At 42.3% G+C, this 25,876-nt stretch overlaps 2 protein-coding genes and 4 pseudogenes across 2 annotated transcripts; 3 read left to right on the top strand and 3 right to left on the bottom strand.

Annotated features, from left to right (window-relative positions):
• Nucleotides 1-1,094: 1,094 nt before the first annotated feature.
• LOC146713954 (protein DVR-1 pseudogene) lies at nucleotides 1,095-2,353 on the top strand (annotated as a pseudogene).
• A 386-nt stretch (nucleotides 2,354-2,739) lies between these two features.
• LOC146713953 (acyltransferase PGAP2-like) lies at nucleotides 2,740-3,541 on the top strand (annotated as a pseudogene).
• Nucleotides 3,542-6,987: 3,446 nt separating this feature from the next.
• Nucleotides 6,988-8,183, bottom strand: LOC146713952 (CDAN1-interacting nuclease 1 pseudogene; annotated as a pseudogene).
• Nucleotides 8,184-9,270: 1,087 nt separating this feature from the next.
• Nucleotides 9,271-9,852, bottom strand: LOC146713951 (gem-associated protein 8 pseudogene; annotated as a pseudogene).
• A 320-nt stretch (nucleotides 9,853-10,172) lies between these two features.
• On the top strand, nucleotides 10,173-10,562 carry LOC146713950 (uncharacterized). Its single transcript, XM_085439305.1, has one exon. The coding sequence runs from the start codon at nucleotides 10,173-10,175 to the stop codon at nucleotides 10,560-10,562; it is 390 nt and encodes a 129-aa protein (XP_085295431.1).
• Nucleotides 10,563-20,368: 9,806 nt separating this feature from the next.
• On the bottom strand, nucleotides 20,369-21,269 carry LOC146713949 (stonustoxin subunit alpha-like). The gene is made up of 2 exons (XM_085439292.1): nucleotides 21,215-21,269; nucleotides 20,369-20,910 (listed from the first exon to the last, which is right to left on the bottom strand). The coding sequence occupies exons 1-2, from the start codon at nucleotides 21,267-21,269 to the stop codon at nucleotides 20,369-20,371; spliced, it is 597 nt and encodes a 198-aa protein (XP_085295418.1).
• Nucleotides 21,270-25,876: the final 4,607 nt, after the last annotated feature.

Genomic DNA, 25,876 nt, shown 5'->3' with positions numbered 1-25,876 from the left:
TCGCTGGACTTTTTTAGTTCTTTGTGACTTTTATATCGTGGCGGATGCCACTGGACTTTTAATGTTGTGTTTTATTGCTTTTTATTGTGTTACCCCTTGGCCAAGGTTGTTTTAATTCATTTTGCATTTTTAACTATTTAAATATAATAAATTATATTTTAATTATACAGTTTTTTAATCGTGTGCTTTCCCTTGGAGGCTCCACTGCTCTGTCCGTTTGGAGGAAGGTTTCCTTCCTTTAAAAAAACGACACTGTGGAAATCACCTTCGCTCCGTTACACATGTACACATATGGATGTCTTACAATTTTTCTACAATGTTTTCATCTTATCTATATTGTTTTTATTATATTATCCCTCTGTCCAGCACTTTGAACGACACTTGATGTCTTTTAACTGTGCTATAAAGATGACTTGACTTGACAATAGAGAAACGAGGAAGCGGTGTCCTTTGCCTCATTCTATTCTCATCCATAACCCGCGTATTGGGCCAAAGCCTAGCATAGCCTGTAACGTTATTATGAAGGACACATTTTATGAGTGAACTTGAGTTTAAGTGACTAACAGGTTTCTTTGAAAAATACTTTAAATATAAATTTCGTAACTGAAGTCAGTGAATTCCATGTTGATGCCAACTGTAATTTCAGGAATAGAAACAGCGTGAAGATTGAAGTGTGAGCATAAGATTCAATTTTAAAGACACTACTAACAATAAGAATAAAGGAGCGAGCTCTTGGTGTGAGTGAGGTGGCTCTGAAAAGAGCCGTTGTTGGTAGGAGAGCGTGCAGCTTAAGCTCTCTCTCCACGGATGCGGCGAGCCAGCTGGATGTAGCGAACAGAGGAGACTCGCTGCTCTTATAGTGTGTGACTGGCTGTGACGCGGTGCCGCTCCGTGATTGGTGACGGGCTCCATGTGGAGCATCGCCCCGCCTCGGTGTGTGCTGCTCATTGGAGAAAAGTGCATTGAATTTGCGCGCTGCCGCAAGCCTCTCTGCGATTGGTGCGTTACGAATCCGCCCGCGCTCTGCGGAAATATAAGCGAGGCTTTGAGCGGATCGGGCCACATTTTCTCTTACTCTCGATGCTACGAAGAAAAGAACCAAAATGAGTGGACGCGGCAAGACTCGGGACTCATCAACAGAAAGTCCGGGCATGACTCCTGTGTTGCTGCTGGCAGTGTGTTTTCTCGGTGCGTGTGCCCTTTCACCTGTGGAGGACACAAACAGGCAGGAGCAGCTCCTCCTCAGGTCCCTGGGGCTCTCCGAGAGGCCGAGGCCTGCAGGGAGCCTCCAGCCCCGGCGCCATGTCCCCTCTGCTCTCTGGAGGATGTTCCGGAGGGCCGAGAAGCTCCAGGCTCTGGAGAGCCAACCCTGCACGGTGTCAGAGTATGGAGTCCGCGGCAACATTGTCAGATACATCCAAGACCAAGGCAGGATGGTGTCTGGCTGGAGCAGCAGCTGTCAGGCTTGCCTGGAGAAGCATCTTTTCTTCAACATGTCCATCCTGCAGCCTGTGGAGATGCTATCTCTGGCTCATCTGGAAATCAAGCTCCACTGGAAGCCCCTTAGTCCCGTGCAGCTGCTGCAAGGGTCCCAGGCCATTAGTGCCTCTCTTTATAAAGTGATCCGATCGACTTTGAATGGAACTAATCCTAAGGCGAACCGCAGACTCCTGCTGTCCCAGTCGGTCCAGCTGCAGCCCGAGTCCACCTCCATCACCATGGATCTCACAGCGGTGGCAGAGAGCTGGCGCAAACCGGGGTCTAACTACGGCTTAATTTTAGAGTTGCTCCCTCTCGGACCACACCCGGAAGAGTTCTTTCTGTTTTACCCCGGTAACTCCCTCCCACTGGAACAAGACTTCACCTTCCTGTTGGTTCAGGCCTCACTAGTGGCTGTGTCCCTCAACCCAAATCGGTGTCGGTCCAGACAGAGGAGAAGCGCCATCCACATCCCCGTGACACCCAGCAATGTGTGTAAAGCTCGCCGCCTCTACATCAGTTTTAAAGATGTCGGCTGGCAGGACTGGGTAATCGCCCCGCAGGGCTTCATGGCCAACTACTGCCACGGGGAGTGTCCGTTCCCGCTCAGTGAGAGCCTGAACGGCACCAACCATGCCATCCTGCAGACCCTGGTGCATTCCTTGGATCCAGAGAACACGCCACAGCCCTGCTGCGTCCCCATCCGTCTCTCCTCGATCTCCATGCTCTACTACGACAACAATGACAATGTGGTGCTTCAGCATTACCAGGACATGGTGGTGGATGAATGCGGGTGTCGCTGAAGATGCTGGACGCTTCTGATTGGCCTCCGGTCACCAGATATTATCCTCTGATTCATTCAGCTGCTTTATCCAGTGATGCGAGTCTAGAATTGTTGTTACTACAATTTTTTTTTTTTTTTTTTTAAAGTGATTGTTTTTCAATATGTAATGGAATATGCTTGCAGACAGTAATTTTTAAAGAATTTAACCTATTTGCTCTTGTTGAAAGCTTTTGTTTGTCTTTTGTTTGAAGTCTAATGAAATAAAATTAGGAATTTAGTGTTTTTCAGTTTTAACAATGGCTTAAGTGGTCTGTTACACATCACTTGCAATACTGGGCGGCATCGATCCAACAGCATTTTCTGAGTCCAAGACCTAAAAGTGAGTTAAGTTTTGTTTAACAAAAAGCAGATTTTAAGAACTATTTTGCTTTTAATTAGAGAAAAAAAAAAAAAAAAAAAAAGCAATACTCGGGGCTCGATGGCAGCGAGGAGGAGCGAGCCCGGGGAGCCGTGAAGGATGCTCCAGGGGCCGTACAGCAGCCTGGACCGGGACCGGCTCCTCATCCGGCTGCCGTTCAAAAGCTTCGCCGTGGGGACGGTTCTGCTGCCGGTGACCAGCTTCATAGCCTGCATCTTCATCTCCCTCTGGTACCACTATGAGGACGCGACGTACACGCACTGTAAGGTGTCCAACTACCTCCCGTCCATCAGCGGTGTGCCGCAGCGCTACATCTGGCGCGGCTGCATCGAGCTCCACTCGGCGCCGCGGTACCTGGTGGCCTTCGCCTACTTCAGCTTCTACCGCAGCCGCTTCGCCGACAGGCTGCCGGAGCTGCTGCTGAGCGGGCTGGCGCTCCTCTGCAGCCTCGCCGAGAACACCGGCCTGGTGATGCTCACGTACGTGTCGTCCACGGAAACCTACAGTGTTCATAAGTACGGGTTCATCACGTTCATAGGGAGCTCGCTGGTGCACATGCTCATTACATGCTGGCTGTGGTACGTCATCAAGAGACACTACGTGAGCCCAGAGGAAGTGACATCATATCACTGGAAGCTGCGTCTCTTCCTGTTCAACATCAGCTGCTGTGTGATCGCCGCCTACTTCTTCAGACGCCACAACAAATACTGTGAAGCAGGAATCTACTCCCTGTTCGCCGCCTTCGAGTACCTGGTGGTCTTCTCCAACATGGCCTTCCACATGACAGCCTTCTGAGACTTCGGGAGCAAAGAGGTGACCGTGGCCACGCCGCCGGAGGACAAACGATACTGAGCAGGAGGGGGCGGGCAGATATAGATATAAGGATAATGAAAACTGCGACTTGCCACATTACTGTTTGCTAAGTACCACCCTAAATGAACATCTAATAATATACCTGTTAAAAAGGCCATATTTATACTCCAAGCTGTAAAATGTGTGATTATACATTTTGTTTATTTGCTAAAGGAACTGAAATTTTTGTCATTATCAAAGGTAAAGAGACAAAAGTGCAACAAGTTAAAATTTCAGTCATGTATTCCCATCAGATTCATGAAAGCCGTTGTAATTTGGGGTTTTCTGTGGGTTTCAATTAGTTCTTTGAAGTGTCCTTTTTCCAGGATCGATTATTGAGCATAATCAATCATATCAGACATACAGGATGTGCCTTTAATGGCTTAAAAAAAACCCACAAGAATTGGGTGCATGAGAATTTCTAACTCTGGTTGTTTTCCTTTTAAGCATAGTCCACACATTTTCATTAGGGTCGGGGAAGGTGATTCCTGAAGCTTGCCTTATCTATTCCAAAACCAGGTTTAGTTTTTGGATTGTTGTCCTGTCCAGCTCTTGATTTGAGAAAAAGTTGACGAATTTGGAGGTAGTCCTCCTCCTTTAATATTCTGCCAGTATTGCTGGAAGCAAAGTCAAAGTCAAAGTCAACTTTATTTGTCAATTCTGCCACATGTACAGGACATACAGAGAATAGAAATTTCGTTACTCTCAAACCCTAGATGAAATAGCAAATGAACATTTAAATATAAGAGAGTGATTAAAAAATGCAAATAAAATAATTAAAAAGTAAAAATTTAAATAAATACAATACAAATTAACAAGAAAGCTATACAATATACAATATACAATATTCAGGTAAGGGTAAATGACATTGAGTGTAAACCAGGCAGAGTAGTGCAAATAGGCAAATAGTGCAAATGGAGATTTAGTAATGTACGGTAAGAGATAGTATAACAACAAAGTCTTATGAGGTAATGGCAGTCCAATGCTCCACAAAGTGACTGGTAACTGGTGCAGGCCAGTGAGTGAGTCAGAGAGTGTGTGTGTGTGTGTGTGTATGTGACAGAGTTCAGTTTTGATCACAGCTATTGGAAATTATATCAATAACTTTAACTCTACAGTAAACATGAAGCCAACAAATGTAAAAAAAAAAAAAAGAATTCCTTTTTTGTAAATGTATCAAAATTTGCGCTTAATTAGGTTAGTGGAACTTTGAATTTGAATATTAGTTGCGCAGTTAAGAAATAAACACTGACAGCAGCATGAACAGTTCTGTCAAGCATATGTGCTAACAAAAAAAAAAAAAAGATTTTATAATGTGAAAAGGGTCACTGAGGGGCCAGCCTTAATCAGAAACTATCCTGTTTATCCCGCTGGAGAGTGACTGAGAGGGCACTGAGTGATGCAGGTGAGAGACAGGCGTCACCCAGCCCCTAGACCGCACCTCTCTTATCTGCCTATGGAACGGAGGAGGAAGGAGTGACAAAGGCCAGGGCCTGAGCATGATAAGGAAGGGCCTTATGTCCTGCTTCGGCCCTGGCTTGCACCGTAGCCTCCAGTGCAAGAGGCCATCCAAGGGCCAGGTGTTGACCACTGTAATGATAACAGCAAATCCTTATTTGCCTAGTATCATGTTTTATGTTGTTAATACTCCTAGACTGTAGGGGGAGCTAGAGAGCAGAGCCAGTTACCTCGGAGTAGACTGTGATGGCGAAGCTTTGTTTACATGTGAACCACAGTTCGATAAAATACCTTCTCTTCAAGTAATGGTGTCATTCTTAAGAACCCACAACAACATAAAGAAACAAGACAACCACGACCAGAATAGCCTCCCAGATCATGTTTTTCCATTTACAGGTATGACTATGAGTGACGTCAGATATATAGAGAATGCTGGTGTGCATTTACATGCGGCCGCTTTGGAGCAGTGAATGAGAGGAAGAAAGGGAGAGAGAGAGCGAGAGAATGAGGGTCAGGTGAAGTTCAGGGCAGATTTTTTGCCAGTAGTCTCACACTGCAGGAAAGCCAAATTGCTTCCGGATCTAGGTATCCACCCCTGCATAGCTCAGTGTTCGTACCCTTCCCACCTCCTTGTTGTCATCCCTCTTTGGGAGTGACAGTGAAACTGGGAGTGACAGTGAGGCAGCCGTCGGAGGAAGGGGAGGGGGAGGAGAGGGAGAGGGCTCTCTCACCTGGTCATTCACGGGGGGATCCAAAACTTGAGAAGGATCCACCAAGGAAGGGAAATCCATGGTGTCAGAAAGTCGAGGTTGTTGGGAAGATTTAAGTATATTCACGTAGGACTTGGGGAATTTAAAGAAAGTGTGCCCTTTCGCACCACAGAGGGAGCACTCACTTTCGTTTTGGCAAATTTTAGCCTTGTGGCCCAACTCACCACATTTCCAACATTTGACAGTGGGGCATTCTCTCGCCTGGTGGTCTGGACCTTGGCAGATGAAGCACCTCGCCGATTGGCCAGGATAAATAATCCTGCCATTATAGGGGCCCAACGAGATGGAATTCGGGATAGAGATTATATGTCCAGCTTCATCTCTACGCATCCAAACTTTGTATTTTCGGACTCCATACCAGAATCCGAATTTATCCACCGGCTTGACTGGGGGTTGAAGAATCTCGCAGTACCTTTTAAGATATAGCTCGATATCTTGGTCTGGAATCCTTCCAGTCCAGAACTTAACAACAAGAGTCACTACCTCTACCTGGACAGAAGACTCCACTTGCCAGTCTTTCCATTTCGGAAGTGATGCGTTGGAAAGAGAGATCTCTAAGAAGCGACGTAGAGGCGCCTCTTGGGTGAAACACAGCTCAAAATCCCACTTACTGGGCAGAGCAATGAAAGAGTATATGTCCTGCACATTCAGCCATGACGTTTGCAATATCAGCTCTTCAGCAACATAATCCCCGTTTCCGATGTACTTAAGTCTCACCTATAAATTGCTGCAGTTTGAAGCAAACGATAATGGGGCATGATTACATAACTAATAACCAATTACTCCTCCGGTCTTTCCGCGCCCACTCATTTTAACAAGTTCTTTTCTTCGTAGTCCTTTACCTCCCTTTCCTCTTCCACTCATTTTGGCTGTTCAGAAACGAATGTTTCTGAACCCTTACTGAGAGCTAAAAGCTGACACCGGACATCTTTTCCTTAACCAAAAAAAAAAAAAAAAAAAAAAGCAAACAGACAGGATAACAATTTCTTATAAAACACTTTTTTCAATACACCCTGTGGATTATCGTTAGAATCATTGCAACCATTTCATTTTTATTATCACATTACTCATTTAATGAACTAGATCTGTAGTCTGAGATGTAGAGAACAGGAATACAGGACATGACCAGGGCTTTGCAAAGTGCAGTCACAGCAAATAGGGATAATTAAAAAAAAAACAAAAAAACAAAACACAACACACCTAAAGCATGCAACACGCAAATTTAAAAAGAATATATTAAATAATAAATCTGCATCAAATATTCCATGCATGTTGAAGCAAAGAAACCGTGCAAAAACATTGAAACCCATTTTGGACAGTCACTCCTTCCTGTGCTTAGTTTAAAGAAAACATTACTGCAAAGTACGGCTGTGAAAAAACAGAAGAAATGTGAACGATATATCAAAATCTGTACAGTCTCTTCCCTCTTTCCTCCCATTCATTCTTTCATCTGTACTTTGGTTTTATTCTTGCTTCTGATCTTTTCTCATTCTTTGTCTTTATTCTGGCTCTCAGGTGATCGGTCTTGTTGCGTGGCATGGCACAGGGTGACAATGTCTGTAGGGAAGCAGTCTTTGAGTAGGATACCTCTGTCTCTCTGGCAATCCAGGTCTCCAATAAAGCCATACCAGTAGATCACAAGGCCTGGACCAAACCTGTTCCAGTAGCTCCAGAATTGTTCATTGAGATAGGTTTGATGGCTTTGATCATCTCCAAAAGAGGCTTTGCTCTCAATCCAGTGTACAATGTGTCCTTCCACAGCAACTGGAACCTCCAGGATGATATCAGGTGTTTTGTCATAGCCCATAGTTCTCAGATGGTTTTCATCCAGGAAGGAAAGGTTCTTCTCATTCAGTTTTTCCCGGAGCAGCACTTCATGCTCATGGCCTATGGCGTGTTTGATGCAGTCTACCTGCGGTCCATAACAGCAGTCATTTATTGTGCATTGGTAGACATTACTGGCCAAAATTTGGTCTGGAATTAAAGATGGCTCCTTCAGCATGCTGTTGAGGACTGATTTAGATGGCATTCCACCATCCTGGCCCTGAAGGAACCTGTCCAGGATGATACGAGCCATCAGCGCAGGAGACAGATCCACCTCATTGGCCAATTCAAGCAGGACAGGAGCAGTAGGCTGTGCCTTGGCTTCACTCAGATACCTTTGGTAGTAGCTTTCAATAACATCCGGCACATGGTGTCTTGAGAATGTCCTTTTGATCCATTTCTGATACTCCAGGGAGTAGATGCTCAGAAGAGTGGACTGCGAGTGACTTGGAAACTTGTCCTTCAGTATCTTCATGCATCGGCGTGTAGGTCTCAGTTTTTCAGTCCATCGCACTCTCTCTTTATATTCTGCTCGGGACAGTCTCATCATGAGAAAGGGATCTTTACTCTTAATTCCTGCAGTCCTAGTACCGTCCCCGATAGCCTCCAGTCTTGCTTTTTTTTTTTCTTTCCTTCATGTGGACAGAAAACACTTTATTACAAACAGAAATCATATAAAATACACATCCTCCCATTTTAAAAAAAATGGAGCAGCTTGGTGCAAACACAAACAAGATAAAACAGAATAGTCAACACCCCCCTCCCCCAGAGAACTCACACGAGTGGCTTTGAAGCCAGTGAAATGTCAGAATCGGAGAACCGCACTTTAGAAGTAGCAACAACAAATCACTCTTGTTGTGTAGGCAGAGGCAGCCATGCAGGAACGCTCCCAAATCTGAACACAGGGAGGGGAGGGAAGGGGGGAGGACGGGGAGGACAATGTTTTTTGTGGTTAAACTAAGTTGACAGGCATAAGAGGAGCTACTGCAGCATGAAACATCACCGAGCCAGAGGGTAAACAAAAAGATTAGGAGGAAACACAGGCGCAGGCTGTTTGAATACATTTGCATTACCTGTAAAGTTAAGTGTAAAGTGTAAAGTGTGCGTGTTAGTCCCCATAGGGAAATAGTTCCTCTGCATCTAACCCATTCACCCAGTAAAGCAGTGGGCAGCCACCAATGCAGCGCCCGGGGAGCAGTGTGTAGGGACGGTACCTTGCTCAGGGGTACCTCTATAGCCGTTCAGTGGAGTTGAACCCCCGACCTTCCGATCATGGGGCCACCACCACTCTACCTGCTGAGCTATCCCAAATTTACTGCAACTCTGACCCTCAGCTCACGCTGCTTCTCACTTTTTAGCGCCAAACCAACAGGATGTTTTGGGGGACTAAGTGCTGGTGTTTCATGCCATAAATTAAAAACCAATTTATGCAGTAGGGTAAACCTCGATGAGGTGTTTCGTACTGCCACAGCCAGAGGTTTTTAATCTGGAACAGCAGCCGACAGGTCGGGGATGTTTGTGTTTGGCCAAGCAGAAGTTTTGTTTTCTTCCTTGAAATAACTTCAAACTTCCTAAACCTGTTAGTTCTACATCAGCAGCTCACAGAGGGATCAGAGCATGGATCTTCTCCAGATCAAACTGTTTACGGTGTCATGGATCTTCTCCAGATCAAACTGTTTACGGTGTCATAGCTTAAGCGGGATCACGGGCCAGTACTTAGGCTGCTTCAGGTCACAGTTTCTTTCAAAATTGAGTTGCATCGCCACCTCCAAGGCCATGATCTTGGCCGCATCCCCGCCGTACAGCTTCTTCATCTCGGCCGTGCGTCTTTCGCCGAGTCTCTCCAAGGGAGGGGCGACACTGCTCCGCAACAAGAAGCTGTGTAGGTCCTGATCGGCCGGCATGTAGCTGCCCTGCTGCTCTGCCTCCATCTGCTGCTGCTTCTTGAGCTCCTCCCTGTGTCGCTCAGTCTGGGCGAAGTACTGCCGGAGCTCCTTGCTGATCTCCATGTTGCTCACATCGCACTCAATCTCGCTTTCCGAGCTACTTTCCTCTGCATAGTCCTCCTTGTCTTCCCTGTTGCTCTCTGCAGAGCTCCAGTCAGCATAGCGAGGCCGGTCACAGGGCCCCTCCTCCTGGTACCAGCAGGGGCCGTAGGCAGCCTGCAAGGCCTTTCTGTAGGCGCGCCTGTGCCTCTGATGCCACGCCATGGCCTGCCAATAGTGCTGCCAGTATCGGCTGTACACGGGGCTGGAAAACCAGGACATCACAGTGCTTTCTTCCTAGTATCAAGACTAAGAGAAAATGTGGTCCGATCAGCTCAAAGCCTCGCTTATATTTCCGCAGAGCGCGGGCGGATTCGTCACGCACCAATCGCAGAGAGGCTTGCGGCAGCGCGCAAATTCAATGCACTTTTCTCCAATGAGCAGCACACACCGAGGCGGGGCGATGCTCCACGTGGAGCCCGTCACCAATCACGAGCCGGAGCGGCACCGCGTCACAGCCAGTCACACACTTTAAGAGCAGCGAGTCTCCTCTGTTCGCTACATTTTCTGCTCTTATCACAGCGAAAGGAACGTGAGGAAGAATGGCACGAACCAAGCAGACTGCTCGCAAGTCTACTGGCGGTAAAGCCCCCAGGAAGCAGCTGGCCACCAAGGCCGCCCGTAAGAGCGCCCCGGCCACCGGAGGCGTCAAGAAGCCCCACCGTTATAGGCCTGGTACCGTGGCTCTGCGAGAGATCCGCCGTTACCAGAAATCCACCGAGCTGCTGATCCGCAAGCTCCCCTTCCAGCGCCTGGTGCGCGAGATCGCTCAGGACTTCAAGACCGACCTGCGCTTCCAGAGACATCCAGCTGGCTCGCCGCATCCGCGGAGAGAGAGCTTAAGCTGCACGCTCTCCTACCAACAACGGCTCTTTTCAGAGCCACCTCACTCACTCACACCAAGAGCTCGCTCCTTTTATTCTTATTGTTAGTAGTGTCTTTAAAATTGAATCTTATGCTCACACTTCAATCTTCATGCTGTTTCTATTCCTGAAATTACAGTTGCCATCAACATGGAATTCACTGACTTCAGTCTCTAGTTCTCTCAGTCTCCCACAGTAGCATTTCCAATTTTGATTGAAACTGTCAGAGAAAACGGCAGCCTCGAGCAGGCCAGGATATTAGTTTACAGAGGCTGTTAAAAGTATGTGTCTAACGTTAAAATGTTGGTGACACAATAATTTCATCCTAATGGTACTGACATATTCATAGGGTTCATTTTTGAGACAAAATATCATGAGGTAGTCATGATTTTGCAAATATTCCACCTTGGAGTGCACTTTGCACAAATTGTTTTAATAATGGTGTAGTGGTGGAGTAATGGTGATACAAGAATCACAGGTGAAGTTGGATGATGACTTGGTGGTTCATGACTGTATTTGAAGCACATGTGTGACTGCATGTATGTGGAATGGCTCACTGTTATTCATCAGGTGACAGAGGCAGCTCTGCCATGTTGTAGCTCGGACAGAGGTGAAGAGGCGAGGTCACAGGTGACTGACTGATGATTTGGTGCTATAGATTAACTAGTATTTATTATCATGACAATTGTTAGGCTGCTGATGTAAATTGTTTCATTAGTGTATATTTGACAAAGAATCTGAATTGACATGTCTCACTTTTTTTATGGCACGAATCCATGTGTTATTTTATCAGGTAGCAATATGTCCTAGTGCAGTCAGAGGGGAAGAGCCAGGGCCAAAGGTGAGGCACATCAAGCACACAATAATTTTAATCTGAGGATAAAACGCATGTACTGAGGCTGAAAGAAGCTTCAGTGCTCTCACAAGACTAAAAAGATGGCTAAGGTCAACAATGACTCAAATGAGATTAAACAATCCTGATGTATGCCATGTCCACCAGGAGAGACTGGACAGTATAGATGTAAAACAAATATGCCAGCAGTTTATCTCAGTTAACAAGAGGAGCAGGCGTGTGTTTGGCTCCTTCACATGCACATTGAGTTGTTGTGTGGGACACCAGTAGTCCATGTCTTTTGCTGTAACAGTAGTTCATGTTGAGAATAAAACATCCCAGCTCACTGATTTGATCGGGGCAATATTGTGCCTAAAATGTTGCATCGTTTTGCCGAGAGATCTTTTGTGGTAATCGTAGCTAAGTGGTTTTATGGACAAAAACCACCAGGTTATTCAGTGTTCCCTTAGTGCTAATGTGTTAGAGATGTTGGTGCACTATAACTGAACTAATGTTGTTAAGTCCTTAAAGTCATATTCTTTTATTGTCATGACTGTATTTGAAGCTATTTTTATGTTTGTATGATACCTGATTGATATGGAATATGGCTGAAGTAAACTAAAGCCTAAAATACTTAGTCAGTCATTTGTTTAATAGTAATTTAACATATAATTCACATATAAAACTATGAACTGTAATTTTAAATGATTTAAAAGCATGAAGAATAGCATATGTAGGCAAGTATATTTCTCCTTTTTTTTTTTTCTCAAGAAGCGACAAAAAGGAAAAAAGAAACAGGGCAGGGTTCAGTGGTTGAATCATCTGTCCCCACCAATGTCAAAACCAAATCTACGCCCTTGCTATGTGTTGTAACCAACGACTATGATGTAACTGTACAAAGTGTGTCAGTCTTGTCAGCCCACTAGCCCAGACACCGACCAAACCCCTGCCCCACATGGCGAACAGAGAACGGGGGTGTGTGAAGACCCCACGCCTCACTCCTCCCGCTCACTTATTGTTACTGCTAATGCAAATTAGTGCAATCGAGTAATGCAAACCACTATTTATTTAGTTGTGTAGATGTTTTCGTATTCCAGCCGATTCTGCTTCAGAAATTATTTAGTGCGTTTGAAGTCTAATATTGATTTAATTCGGCGGAATGTTGTCGATGTGTTTCTGTTTTTATGCAGCAGCCCGGACCAAAACTAAAAAATGTGAACAAACATGTCGGACCTATTTCTGATCTGAAGATGAGTGCGGGGAAAATAAGGAGATCGCATAACACTGAATGATGCAACAAACCTCTGCACAAATGTACTTACTATCGTGTCTTTCTTTCCGCAGAACCAACGCGGTATCAAATACAAAAACAAAACTTTGATCTCTCTCCCAAAGGTTTTAACCGGATATCTGCGGTACAATCCACATTCCTGCTTCTCCAGAGCTCAGACTGCACGTCAAGTTGCACATGGCTCCAAACGCGGAAGAAACCAAAAGAACAAAAATACGCGGGTTATGGATGAGAATCGAATGACGCAAAGGACACCGCTTCCTCGTTTCTCTATTGTCAAGTCAAGTCATCTTTATAGCACAGTTAAAAGACATCAAGTGTCGTTCAAAGTGCTGGACAGAGGGATAATATAATAAAAACAATATAGATAAGATGAAAACATTGTAGAAAAATTGTAAGACATCCATATGTGTACATGCAAATATGCACTGTTATCTTTTGCAAGTAAAGCAACCGTCTCATGAAAACTTTTCGTCGTTGTTTCCTTAAAAAATGTTTATATTTGTGACAAAAGTGTGCAAAATGCTCAACACACACAATCAAACACGATCTGTACAGCGTGATGAACGTCATCTGTTTTAAATATATTAACTGAACAATCTGCAACAGAGTTTGACAATATTTTAAATAATTCTTTATTTTTTGAAAAGTGTTTTATGTGCTACATTTACAGCTTACCTTTATGATGCACCGCAACAGAACAAACTAATGAACACATTATTCAAATCAACTTGTTCTCCTGGTCCATTTTAGATCAAATCTAAAAGTTAAAATTTTATTCAATTTGTATTTGTCACATAGACAATCATACATAGTGCGATATGCAGTGAAATGCTTATGCCAGACCATACAAAAACGAAACGAGACTAGCAATAAATAATATACAACACAATAATACTAATACTACTACTAATAATAATAATCTTGGTTTGTCTTAGAAACGTGTAAGTTGTTTGAGGAGTCACATGAGTAGCCTATATTTCTGTCATAGGTTTCATGTTTAATAATGCTGCTTTGTTGATTTTCACGGTTTCTGTTTGGAGACAGAACAAACAAACCGATAAAGCTCGTATTTTACGTTTCCTGTTTTACCACCATGCGAAGGGACTTTACCTCGTTAGTGCTGCTGTGTGTGTGTGTGCGTGGGTCGCAGGGGAGGGGCACTATGTGTTGTAACCAGTGACTATGATGTAACTGTACAAAGTGTGTCAGTCTTGTCAGCCCACTAGCCCAGACACCGACCAAACGGCTAGCCCCTGCCCCAGATGGCAAACAGAGAATGGGGGTGTGTGAAGACCCCACGCCTCACTCCTCCCGCTCACTTATTGTGTTGATCCATGCACTGATCAGTGGTCTTTGATCAGTGGGTTTTGGTCAGTGGTGTTGATCAATGGTCATGAGAATTTGCATAATTATGATTAAGGAACTGACCTCCCAGCCCATTGTTCCTCCAGTGGGCTGGTTTCAGTCATTATGCAAATCTACTGTTTATAAGATTGGAAACCTGCAGTTAGCTGAGACTGATAAAGTCACTTGGATGAGTGACGAAACGTTTCTCCCACAAAACGCTACGTCCAGATGAACAGAATCAACTTTTGGAGATTTACTTTCCTGGATGATTGAGAATGCATCAAGACGATGCATGCTATTCTAACGTACATTTAAAACATGGGAGGGGCATGGTGCCATGCCTGAGGCTCAAACACAGGTGAATAAATTTGTTTATTATTTATTCAAATTCAGTTAATTCCGTTTTTTTAAGACTCGGGTTTACTGTATATTGTCAGGATTATCTATGTACAGCTGACCAGAATCCATCAGATTCTGCAAACACAAATATGGTGTTGTGGCGATCGGGAGCTTAAAGCTTTACAGTCACAGGGGAAACCCGACTACGCCAACCTGGGAGTTTCACACAGACAGTATCTATAGATACTATGTACTATGCAAATGAACTATATAACTATAGTTAGTGCCTTCCTGTTCATTTACATAGTTTCTAAGGTTTGTAACACTTGAGCCAGAGCCGTGATTGGGAGTAAAATAACGAATTTATTGACAGCTATTTAAAACAGACATCAGAAGATGCAATCATGTATTTGCACGTGTACTGTTAACTGATTCAGAGCCTGGATTACCAGTGGGCGAATGCATAAATAATCACGAACCACGGAATATCCCACCACCAGGGCACCCAGTCACCTCTACTTTAGGCCTTCAGAGTAAAAACACAACTTATTAATAGACCCGAAACGGGAAATCAAATACTCCTCTGTGGTTAATCCGACTCCACAAACATACCAGTAGTACGAACAGCCTTAATCAACCAAAAATAAATATAAATAAATAAATAAATGAATCAAAATAGCAGCTACTATTTATAGTCGGACCATACAATTTGATTGGCCACAACCGATGATTAGCAATGCAATGTTAAAATAAAATATTATTTCTGCTTCACGGATTTCACCCAGCTCAAAAGTCACATTTACACAGCATACAGCAGAGTCAAGTACACTTGATGTGTGGACTTTATAACAGTTTTTAAATTGTGTTGATAGGCATGTGAAACCAGAGTTATGATAAAAAATATATATATGTAGCTGTCGCATTGGAATGCAATTATTATGTGATTGCAATGTTCAAAATTTGGTGTTTAATCTGGATTCATGTTGTGTTGTTGCCACCTACTGGTGGGCCTGAGTGTGGCGCTTTGTGGTGCGCATGCTTTGGGGTGAGGCTCAATTAAGCGCACGTGTCACCAGAGACTGAAGGCTCGAGCCAGAAAGAGAATGCTGGCCTGTGTAAAGGGTGGAAATATAGAAGATATGGACTACAATTGCTCATGAATGTTCAGTAGAAAGGCGCACACGGTATGTTGGTGCATTTACTTCGTGTGTATGTTTTATTTGAGTTGTAATTTTTGTTCTGCTGATGTAATATCCGTGTTTTTCATTGATCATTTCACCATAGTTTTTCACGGTGTTTGCTGGTGAAAAGAAGATTAAAATACTGGCTGAACATCAGTTGGAGCATGGCCCTTTATTCTACTTCGAACATGAAAAACCTTCAGGAGCAGTTATAATATATATATGCAATGTTTGTTTCTTTGTTTTCCTGAATACTGCCATTGATTGTATTTATATTTACTGCAGGAAGAAACGGTAAAAACTGCGTTTTATAAGGAAAGCTCTCTCTCCGCCTGCAAAACCAAAACCAAAAATAACCCCACCCTTTCTTATTGTTGGAAAAATGTACTATGTCGACCAATTAAAAAAATGATATGGCAACATGGCATTTAGTTGTTTAGGAAGGGGGGGGGGGGAGGTTTTAGAAGTGACAGCGGTGTTTTGAGATATGAGAGATTTGCGACGTTTGTTTGGAGTCTAAAGTTAGTGTGTTGTTTTGGAGTGGCACAAATAATTTGTGTGGCATCAAATTTGATGCAGAACACCGGATTGTTCTGTAAATAGTTTGAAATGTTTATTTAAAAAATGCCTTGGCTGCATTTTTTGATAAACAGCTGCAAAAAACGTTGTTGTTTGCAAAACTCTAACGTTTTTGAAGAAGTAACTATGTAATTAATTGCCCAACATTGGTCATTATAAACTGTATTTGCAGACAGAGTTACAGGACTCTCAACCACACCACAGACTCATAATACAAGTCAGAGCTTTATAAAAAAAAACAGAAAAAAGAAAAAAAAAGAAAGTTGTGTTTTGAAAATTGGAGTTCAAGTTATTTTTACTTCCAATAGTGTTAACATACTACACAGGTCATGAACTATTTTTTTTTTTTAATTTTCATTGTAAGTGGGCTAAAGCAGTTAATTAAAAGTAGTCTAACATAAATGTAAATGCTGTAATTTGATTATTTTAATAAACCATGTAACTTGGATGGATTCAGTGCTGGCGTGACCACAGTCACACGTCTGCTGTTGCTCACAGTGGTCCACGGGACCGCTCAGGGAGTTTGTGTGTTCGCTCAGACACATGAAAAATTAGAGGGAACATGGTGGCAATACTAAAGGGCTCATAACAGGACTCATTTTCACAAAATCTTTATTCATCTTTATTCATCTTCATTTAAGCATGCACTTCTAGAAGGGAAGACGAGGCCGGTGTCCCTCTGCAAAAATCTTCACCCCTTTGTCTGTGAAACACAGTTTTATAGAAGTGACCCCATCATAAAACCCCCCTATGGTGTGCTGCAAACTCTGTCTGTGTCTATGTGCACGAGCACATGAATGCCTACATGCTACATAGCTGTAATCTACAAACAGCATTCTCACATACGTGTCTCTCTTCTCCAGGTGTGACAGGGCAGTATGTAGTGTCAGGGCTATGGCATCATCAGTGGACCTGTTGTGGTGGTATGCGAATTGTAGAGAGTCCAGTGAGTCGGGTAGTGAAGAGCAAACAAAGTCCCTGACCAGCTTCTCGAAGCATTTGCTCACGATGGATTGTTGGATTCCCTTGTGATCACCTTTACTAAATATCTACAACCAATCTGTTTATATCCTGTTTTTTTTTTCAATGTTGAAAATGAAAATCTAGTAGCAGCCTTCTCATTTCTTTGTGTTGTTTTGTGTTGTATTTTACAGGCCCACAGAGAAGGACAGTGCCGAGGCGAACGAGGGACAGGTCCCAGGACGGTCCATCAGCAGTGGAGCTGGCCATCCTGGAGTCCCTGAAGAGGCCATGCCAGTCTCCAACGGAACATTTCCTCCTCAGCCTTGTTCCTGCTCTTGAGAGCAATGCTGACTCACACGAGACAATTGTAAAATTTCAAATTTATAAATTAGTTTTTGAAAACAGCACAGCTGTGTTAAATTTGGAAACATTGGACCCCAGCAATCAGTAGTTTTCTGATGAGGCAGCAGGCTCTCCAGGGCAGAAACAATGTTCTTATTCTTCTCCTCCTTCCCCCTGAGGCTCTTCCACTTTAAGCTGGGTCCTTTTTATTCCTGTCTCTCTGTAAATAGTTATATTTTATATATTTATGTTTAATGTTTTTCTGTTTGAGAATTTTATATTATTTGAAATAAATTTTTGTAATGACTTATGCTTCAGTTCTACTACACAGCAAATATTGGCACACAGCTTGACACATGTAGAATTAATTTCATGTTATACTAATGAAAAAAATATACTACTATATAGGAACATAGTGAAGATCAATTATTTAAGAGAATAAAGAGAGGTTAGTTTATTTTGGAGTAGACCTCCATTTATTAAGAAAATTTTTAAAAGGCAGGGTTGTGGGGAAGTCAGTGGGTCTTCAAACAGGCTATTCTTTTGGCTGCCAAGACACTGCTCCCTCTGCCGAGAAGTGGGCCATGAACTTCTTCTTGACCAGGACAGCCTCTCTGGAGGAGTTGTTGGCTGCTACACGACCCAGAACTTTTTTGAAAAATTAACCTGTGATAAGACAGCATATCAAGACAGAATTGTTATTATAATATAACTAAAGATTAACTGTGCACAATTTTATCTAGCTCTCAGTTTTAAAAAAGGCTGGTGACCCCTGTTATAGAGTCTGACAGCTGCAGAGATTATATACAAATATTCAACTGGTTCTGTACCAGAATTAAACCAGGTCTAAAGAAAAAAAAGGAGTGAGTATCACTACAAAGATTAACCCAGAGTAGTCCTCATACCAGTTTGATATCAGCAAACACCGAGAGCATACACTGATATGACACCACAGCCATGCTATCAATGCAAACACTGATAACAGCATAAATCGAATTAAATCGGGACTTGATGAGAGCTTTTGAGTATCACTAGAAATATTATAAACAGTCGTCTCCGTACCACAGTTTGCTTTCAGTAAACACCAACGGCATTCGCTGATAGAATACTACATCCATGTCAGCAGTGTATAAACGGATAGTTTAGCATATATTAGCACAGGTATCAATAAAGGACTACCGTATTAAATACTTTTACTAACCTCAGGCAGATGGACAGGCGCTCTGCAGGTGGGATTGACTGCCTGTAGTTGGTGTCTAGGCGGGCGATGCTTGAACCTACGCGGGACAGCAGCTCCTCAAACTGGGCAAGGGAAAGACAGTGGTGCTGCTGAAAGCGGCCGTTATCCAGGCGCAGCTCCGGGAGCAAGTGGTGAAACTCACCAAACCGCTCACACTTCAGGAGGACCTGATGAACCCAGGTACGGCGAGGACGTCCTTTATGCCGCTGCTCTGCTCTCCATAGTAAATAGAGAAGGGAGACTCTCTCTTCAAACGCTAGCTCGATAGCTGCCATCTTGCAAACATACCGTCTGGCACTACTTCCTCCCACATTTCCAGTTCACGCGCGTCAAAATTGAATATTTTGATGCGCAAATGATTCGCGTTGGACACGCGTCGAGGTGCGAATGTGCACACGTCAAGTTAGGGGTATCTGGTGCGTTTTGGTCGCGTCTATCGCGTTCGATGTGAACACATCGTTAGAGCTGAAGATTTTGCGGGTGACACGTTATCGAACGTTACGTTGTGTGTCATGGATACTGTTGACTCCAAATCTCCCGACCACTATGTCGATCTGAGAAAGCAAGACCGAGACAGCGAGACCAAGACAAGACCGAGGGATCCAAGACCAAGACAAGACCAAGACCACGTAAAAGTAAGACCGGTCTCCACTCTAATATACTGTACAGAAAATTTATAATGTAATGTTTCATACCTGCAGCATACCTGTATGCTATAAATACATTTGTTGTATAAATGTTTACAAAGACACTTTAAAAACACCATCTTGCTGTCTGTTTTTTTCCTCTGTTCCTTCTCTGAACACAGTGTACAGTTTATCCTGATATAAACAGTTTCATTTTATTGTTTTATATAAACATTGCAACACATTAACAGATGAACAGTCCTTTTTCATTTGTTTAAAAAAAACCCAGCTGATTTTAAATTCAATTGGAGAATATTTAAACTGACAAAGGTTTAAAGTTAATTACACACATATATACATGGGAGAAGTCAACACACCTTATACACTGACACTGTCTCAGTGTTTGTTTCATATGCAACAAGTCAACAAGAAAAAAATCTCACTGTTTACATCTTATTTCTTTTTTCTTCACCTTCCCTTTTCTGTTACAATTCGGGATTGTATTTTTATACATAGAAGCCCCCCCCCTCCAAAAAATAAAAATAAAAAATCTAACTCAGAGATTGTAAAACAGTTTCTGATAAGTCAAGAAATATGTCTGTGAAGGTTTTCAGTCATCCAGGTCATCGTAGTCTAAAGAGCTTGGGAAAAAAAGCGTCAGGACTTCTTTAAGTTAACTTAAAGTGTTTGAAGCTACATTTGAATAGACACAGATGAATAAAGTACTTATGAATCCAGAACCATCTGGATCAACTGTTGAGAAAACTGGTCACATGGTGGTTATATTGCCTTTTTCCAGGAATTACTTGTTACTGAATTTGCATAACAAGAGAGAGAAAAACAAATGTATAGTTATGCAATGTAAAAAATTAAAGAAGCCCAAACCCAAAATATTTAAAGCCTGCAGCTAGTCCTGTGGGTATTCAAAATGTAACATATTAGTAGAAACTGATAACTGCTCTTGAAAAATAGGCACCTCAAACAATAAGATGATAAAAGACATTTTTTTCAGGAGAATCTCTGGACTGCAAATCAAACTAATATATGTACAATGTATGAGACAATTTACCTGATAGATTTAACATTTACAATAGTTAAGTGCGAAAAAGTATGAAACACCACAGTAAGTTCATTATTGTGAGTCAGCACAGAGGTGGATACTAGAGTCAGGCTTCACTCTAAACCCAGCATATACAGGTTCAGTGAAGGTGGTGTTGAAGGTGTGCAGGTGGATCAGTTTATCAGAGGAGACACTGTAGAAGGACACAGTTCCTGCAGAACAGTCCACATACACTGCTACTTTGTGAGAGAGAGCTGAGGGGAGAAGAGGGATGGCTCTTCCAATGTAATCATGATTTCCATAGTAACCTATATTATCACGACAGTAGAGACTCCAGGATTGGTAAGTCCTTCCAAACCTGCTTTCATCCTCTTCTCCTCTCCTTCTGATTCCTCCATAAGCTACAGCAACATGAACCTCTCCACTCCACTCAACCTCCCAGTAACAGCGACCACTTAGACTGTTGGTACACAGCAGCTGAGGCCACTGATCAAACCTATGATCATGATGAGGATACAGCTGGTCTTCTTTCACATGTGTCACCTCCTTCTTGTCGTCAGACAGTTTGAGGTTCCTGTGTGCTGTGTTTGGATCCAGCGTCAGATCACATAAATCTAAAAGGGCCAATAAGACACAGTGCATAAACACTTAACTCTAACAACTCATTAGCAAATTATTAATTAGAGCCAATGTGTAACAGTAAATGTGGTCCTCATATTTTGTGGTCTGTAGCTTAAACATTCGAGGATGCAGGCAGTGAGATGATGAGTGTGAATGAGAAAAAAGAAAAAAATCGTCTTAAAAACAAAATTATCAACAATAATTATTTGAAAGGGAAGTGAATTAGAATAAATATTAACATTTAAATATAAGCATACAGGCTTTGCATTTACATTCACTTAATCATTTGAATCCTACCAGCTAAAGACAGCGGTAGGTAGTTCCATCTTTGAAGATCAGACTTAACTTTCATTGTAAGTAAAGTAATATTCTGTTCCCGCATTAATCTCAGAGATCGTGAAATTGCAATTTTGAGATAATTAAACCCCGAATTAGCCATTTGAAAGGGTATAGTTGATGTAGGTATGTCTGCAGCCATTTGATTAAGTGGAAAGTATTCGCTTTTGGAGATGTTAAGCTTATATCCCGATAAATATCAGAAAGAATTTAATACTGATAAAATGTGTGGGATATTTAGTAGAGGATCATTCACATAAAGAAGCAAACCATCTGCATAAAGCGACACCTGATGTTTTATACCCCATCTATCAATCCCTCCTAATCCTTTCACCATTTTTAAAGCTACTGAGAGTGGTTCAATTACTAATGCAAAACTGGTTACACTTAACACAGGACATATAACTATCAAATTAAACAGGAAACACAACAAATATGGAGACGAGGACTAAGATACGTAAGCTTGACACTCAGACCGAGGGAGAAACGGACTTGGACACATAACTGACTGGGGACACATAGAGAACATGGAAGATGTAGACAAGAGAACAAAAAGAGAAACATGTAACACAAGGTTGGCACAGTGACAGAAAACTAAAAACTAGAAATTCTAAATGTAACATAAGACCAAACAATGCGAGAACCAAATCCACGAATGACACAAAATCGAAGAATATTGGAAAAACCCCAAAACACATAAACACTGAGTCACAGACCCAATGCCATGACAAAAAGCTGGTTATACAAAGAGGGAAGGATGATTTTTTTCGTCAGCCCTGTTACATCACAGCTGATGCAACTTTTCGTGAAATTGCACGTACTGTACTAACAGAACATGCTGCAATATTATTTCTCAAATTTGTGCATTTTTTTCTGAATCTCAAAAAGCAGCTCTTTCTCAGTTTAAGTTGAGATAAGTCTTTTGTTGCTCTTGCTCTGTGTCACAGTTTGATATGAACTATTGATGGACGACCTGCATATTTTTACCCGTATACATGTCATGGATTTCGAAATATAAGCTTTTTCTTCATGACCTGCTTTTGTTGTTAAAGCATAAGGATTGCCCACCTGTTAAGGAGCACATACAGACATACACGCATGTATGCACTACGATCATTACAGTAAAGAATTCTGATCTAAAATTAAAAATATATTACCTCTGTCATGGAAATTTAATTAGTCAAGCCTGCTGACATGGTAGTAGCAGTAACAACATCTTTATTTCATGCATGAAGACAGACGTCAGTTGGGGGGCACTGGGAGCCATCCCTGAAGATGCCCAGTCCAGACCTCTTTTAAATACAGTCAACAGAACAAAACGCTGTTGTTCACACTTTTGATATCCTCCAAGGAAAGAGTTCACAGAAAAGATGTAAGACAGAGAAACTAGAAACTAGACAGACAGACAGTAAAACTTTGTCAGGCCCCAGCTCTGTGCATGTGGACCCATAGTTGCTCTTTGAGGTTGGAGCTGATCGCCAGCTTCTGAAAAACAAATATAATTGGTGAAATACTGAACGAATGCCAGAGGTGTACCAAAGAAATTATATAAATAGCTCTGTTTTCATATCCAGCACTTTGAATGTAAGAAAATCTAAAAATATAATAGAGTTCTCAGCAGACTCCATAACGTAAACAACACAGACAGTGATTATTATCTTTAAAAAGAAAAATTCTAGTAAAAATTATTGTTACGACCCGGCTCTGCTAGGCGGCAGCGGACGTAACATAAACGAGCCCAGAGACCAAGGAGTTAGATAGGAAGACAAACATAAGGTTTATTAACACAACTGAAATCCGTTAGTGAAACAACTCACTAGGCAGCAGAGAAACTTTAAACAAACACCACGATTAATAACACCAGTAGAGCACTGCTCTACTAAACGTCTCGCAGGAGGCAACACAAAACACAGGCAAAAGGCAAAAGGGAGGGACTCTCTGTACAGTCTGTTCAAATCAACAAGTCCCTCGACGAATGAAGACTCCTCAGCCTTTTATACTATCAGGTAACTGCAGTCAGCTGTGTCATAGTCATAACTGCAGACAGCTGTGTCACTTGTCCGTCGTACTCCAGGCTCCTGCAGCAGCCAATGGTGTGCGTAGTCTGACAGGCTCGGATCCGCATGAAGTTGGGGCGGGCATATGTCCGGGCCAGCCAATCCCCCGTGAGTCCTGGAGCACTGTGGATTCCATGGAGGAAGGCGGGGCCACCTGAGGCCAGCGGCCGTAACAATTATCTTACCAGTATCGACACGATGTCTTGGTAAAGATCATGCAGAGATGTTTCCAAGTGTCATCATTTCCTTACAAATGCATTTGGAGATCAGCACACTGCATCCTATGCAGTCGTATTTGTTGGAGAAATTGATTGTCATTAATGAGAATGATTTACGTGTGAAGAATGCATGATCAAAAACAAATGCCTATAAACTGTTAACACATGACCTATTGAACCTGCCAGACTGTTTCATTTTATAACCTTTTAAAAACTTCTGCGAGATAGAGGAACTGAAACTGCGACTGCGCCTGCCAGCTCCTGTCATCTCAAAAGAAAGACATGTTTTACAAGGGCTAAATATGAGGAAGTCACATGACCATTGCTTCAATGTGTCCTAATACGGTTGTGCACCATAAATCTTCTAGCCGATTAGAAGCTTTATTTAAAGTTTTGCTAATTTCCACTGCAAGTATAACCAGCTACAAGTTCCTGTTTTTATAGTTCAGAAAGATGCTCACACTCGTTAAAGGGTCACGCCATAAATGGTGACAGGAAGTGACCCCCCCCCCCCCCCTCCCCCCCCACACACACACACACACACACATACACACTGACACTGATGTTGCTCACACACATGCCTGCTTAAGACTGTCACGTGTATTTGTAATTGCATATTCATGTATGATCACTGCTCGCAATAAAAAAGAGGGAAAGAGGGAACTCAGGTTTGGAGTTGCTTGGATGGGCGAGTGGTAGCACTGCTCTGAAAACCAAATGAGCTCTGAGTGTCTTGCTTCATTCACAGTGACAGGTCTCTGAGACAGCGAAGTCTGTGAGTTTAGGCCTAACAGTATTCTAGAGGCTGATCTAAAGAATTCCACACAACAGCTACAGTTATAGTCTCTGGTCTCCTCCCCCTACTGTAAATGCCCCCACAATGGTAAAATGCTGATACAGTAACCAGTTAAACCAGTTATTTTAGTTGGATGTGTCAGGTTTGGTCGTGAAAGTCGACTCCAGTGTGATGTTGTGGTTCTTTGCCTGCCTCCAGGTGTCCATAAGTTATGGTACTTCCGCAACTAGCTAGTGCTACAGAAGAGAAGCAAGCATAAAGGTAGTTTTTTTAAGTGTCAGGTAATTTTAAATGTGATGTTTCTATCAGCTCATCAAACATCAGCAACTATTTAAAGGTTGCAGGTTAGTGCAGGATAAACAGGTTAGTTTGCTGCACTGTGATCGATTTAAAGTAAACAACAGTGTGTGACTGGTGCACAGTGGCTGGGGTTTCATTGTCTGAGTTAGCTTACATCAAGTGTAGCAGAGATTCATATGAATTTAATATAATAATAATAATAATAATAATAATAATAATAATAATAATAATACATTTTATTTGAGAGCGCTTTTCTAAAACCCAAGGTCACCTTACAAAGAGAAAAAGATATCAGTAAAACGGTAGATTAAAATAAATTAAAATACAAAAAACTAAAGTGGCCCCTAGAGACAAAACACGTACAAACTCCAAAACACTTGCAAAATCCAAAACACTTGCAAACTCCAAAACACTTGCAAATTCCAAAACACTTGCAAACTCCAAAACACTTGCAAATTCCAAAACACAATGGAAGTGCTCCAGGACGCTAGGGGCAGTGTTGAGCTCGATTTGCAAAATAAACTGCAAGTTTGTCTGTATGGGACGGTCTAGTCTCCGTCTCGCTTCCCAGGTTGCCTAGCAACCATGATACTAACCGCTGGAAACTCATACAACTTTGTTTGACAGAAATGAAGGAGAACATATTTTGTTAATTTGTTTGTTTGTTTCTACAAGAGCTTTGTGTGATTTGATAAGTATCTGAGGCTGACACCACAGGACAGTAAAACATGATTGTTGGGCTTCATTTCTGTACTGAACAGTCATTTAAGATTAGTTAGTAAATAACAATTAGCTAATGTTGTTCATGAGACTAAAGTCATATCACTTTGGTAATGTAAATATAATATGGCCAATATTATAGTTATTATATTAATCATTATTAGCTATTACAGCAGTGAACATGAACTCTGTGCCAAATACTGAGCCTCAGTACAGATTCAAGTTGCAGTTATTTATATGTCTTATCACCTTAAATCTTCACTCAAAGACAAGTATCTTTGACAGTGCATATATAGGTGTTGTTCCTTCAGTATGTTGGCATTACTAAATTTGGCTCAATGCTTACATATATTTATAAAAAGAAAATGTACAAGCTGTGATAACTGTTTCTGATAGAATGAAGAGTAGACTGATATATGAAATATTCCTTTATTGGGTGAGAAAATCAGACCATGTCATAACTGCTTTAAGTCATACAGAATAGATATCAGAGCCTTAAACAGGCTGACTTCTGCTAAATGGGTCAAACTGG

The sequence above is a fragment of the Copadichromis virginalis genome, linkage group LG3 (assembly GCF_057382275.1).
Source record: "Copadichromis virginalis isolate Kocher_CV1m ecotype Utaka linkage group LG3, C_Virginalis_male_GT1.1, whole genome shotgun sequence".
Classification (NCBI taxonomy): Eukaryota; Metazoa; Chordata; class Actinopteri; order Cichliformes; family Cichlidae; genus Copadichromis; species Copadichromis virginalis.
Note: the sequence above shows the minus strand (reverse complement) of the source record. Positions and strands in the feature narration are given on the sequence as shown.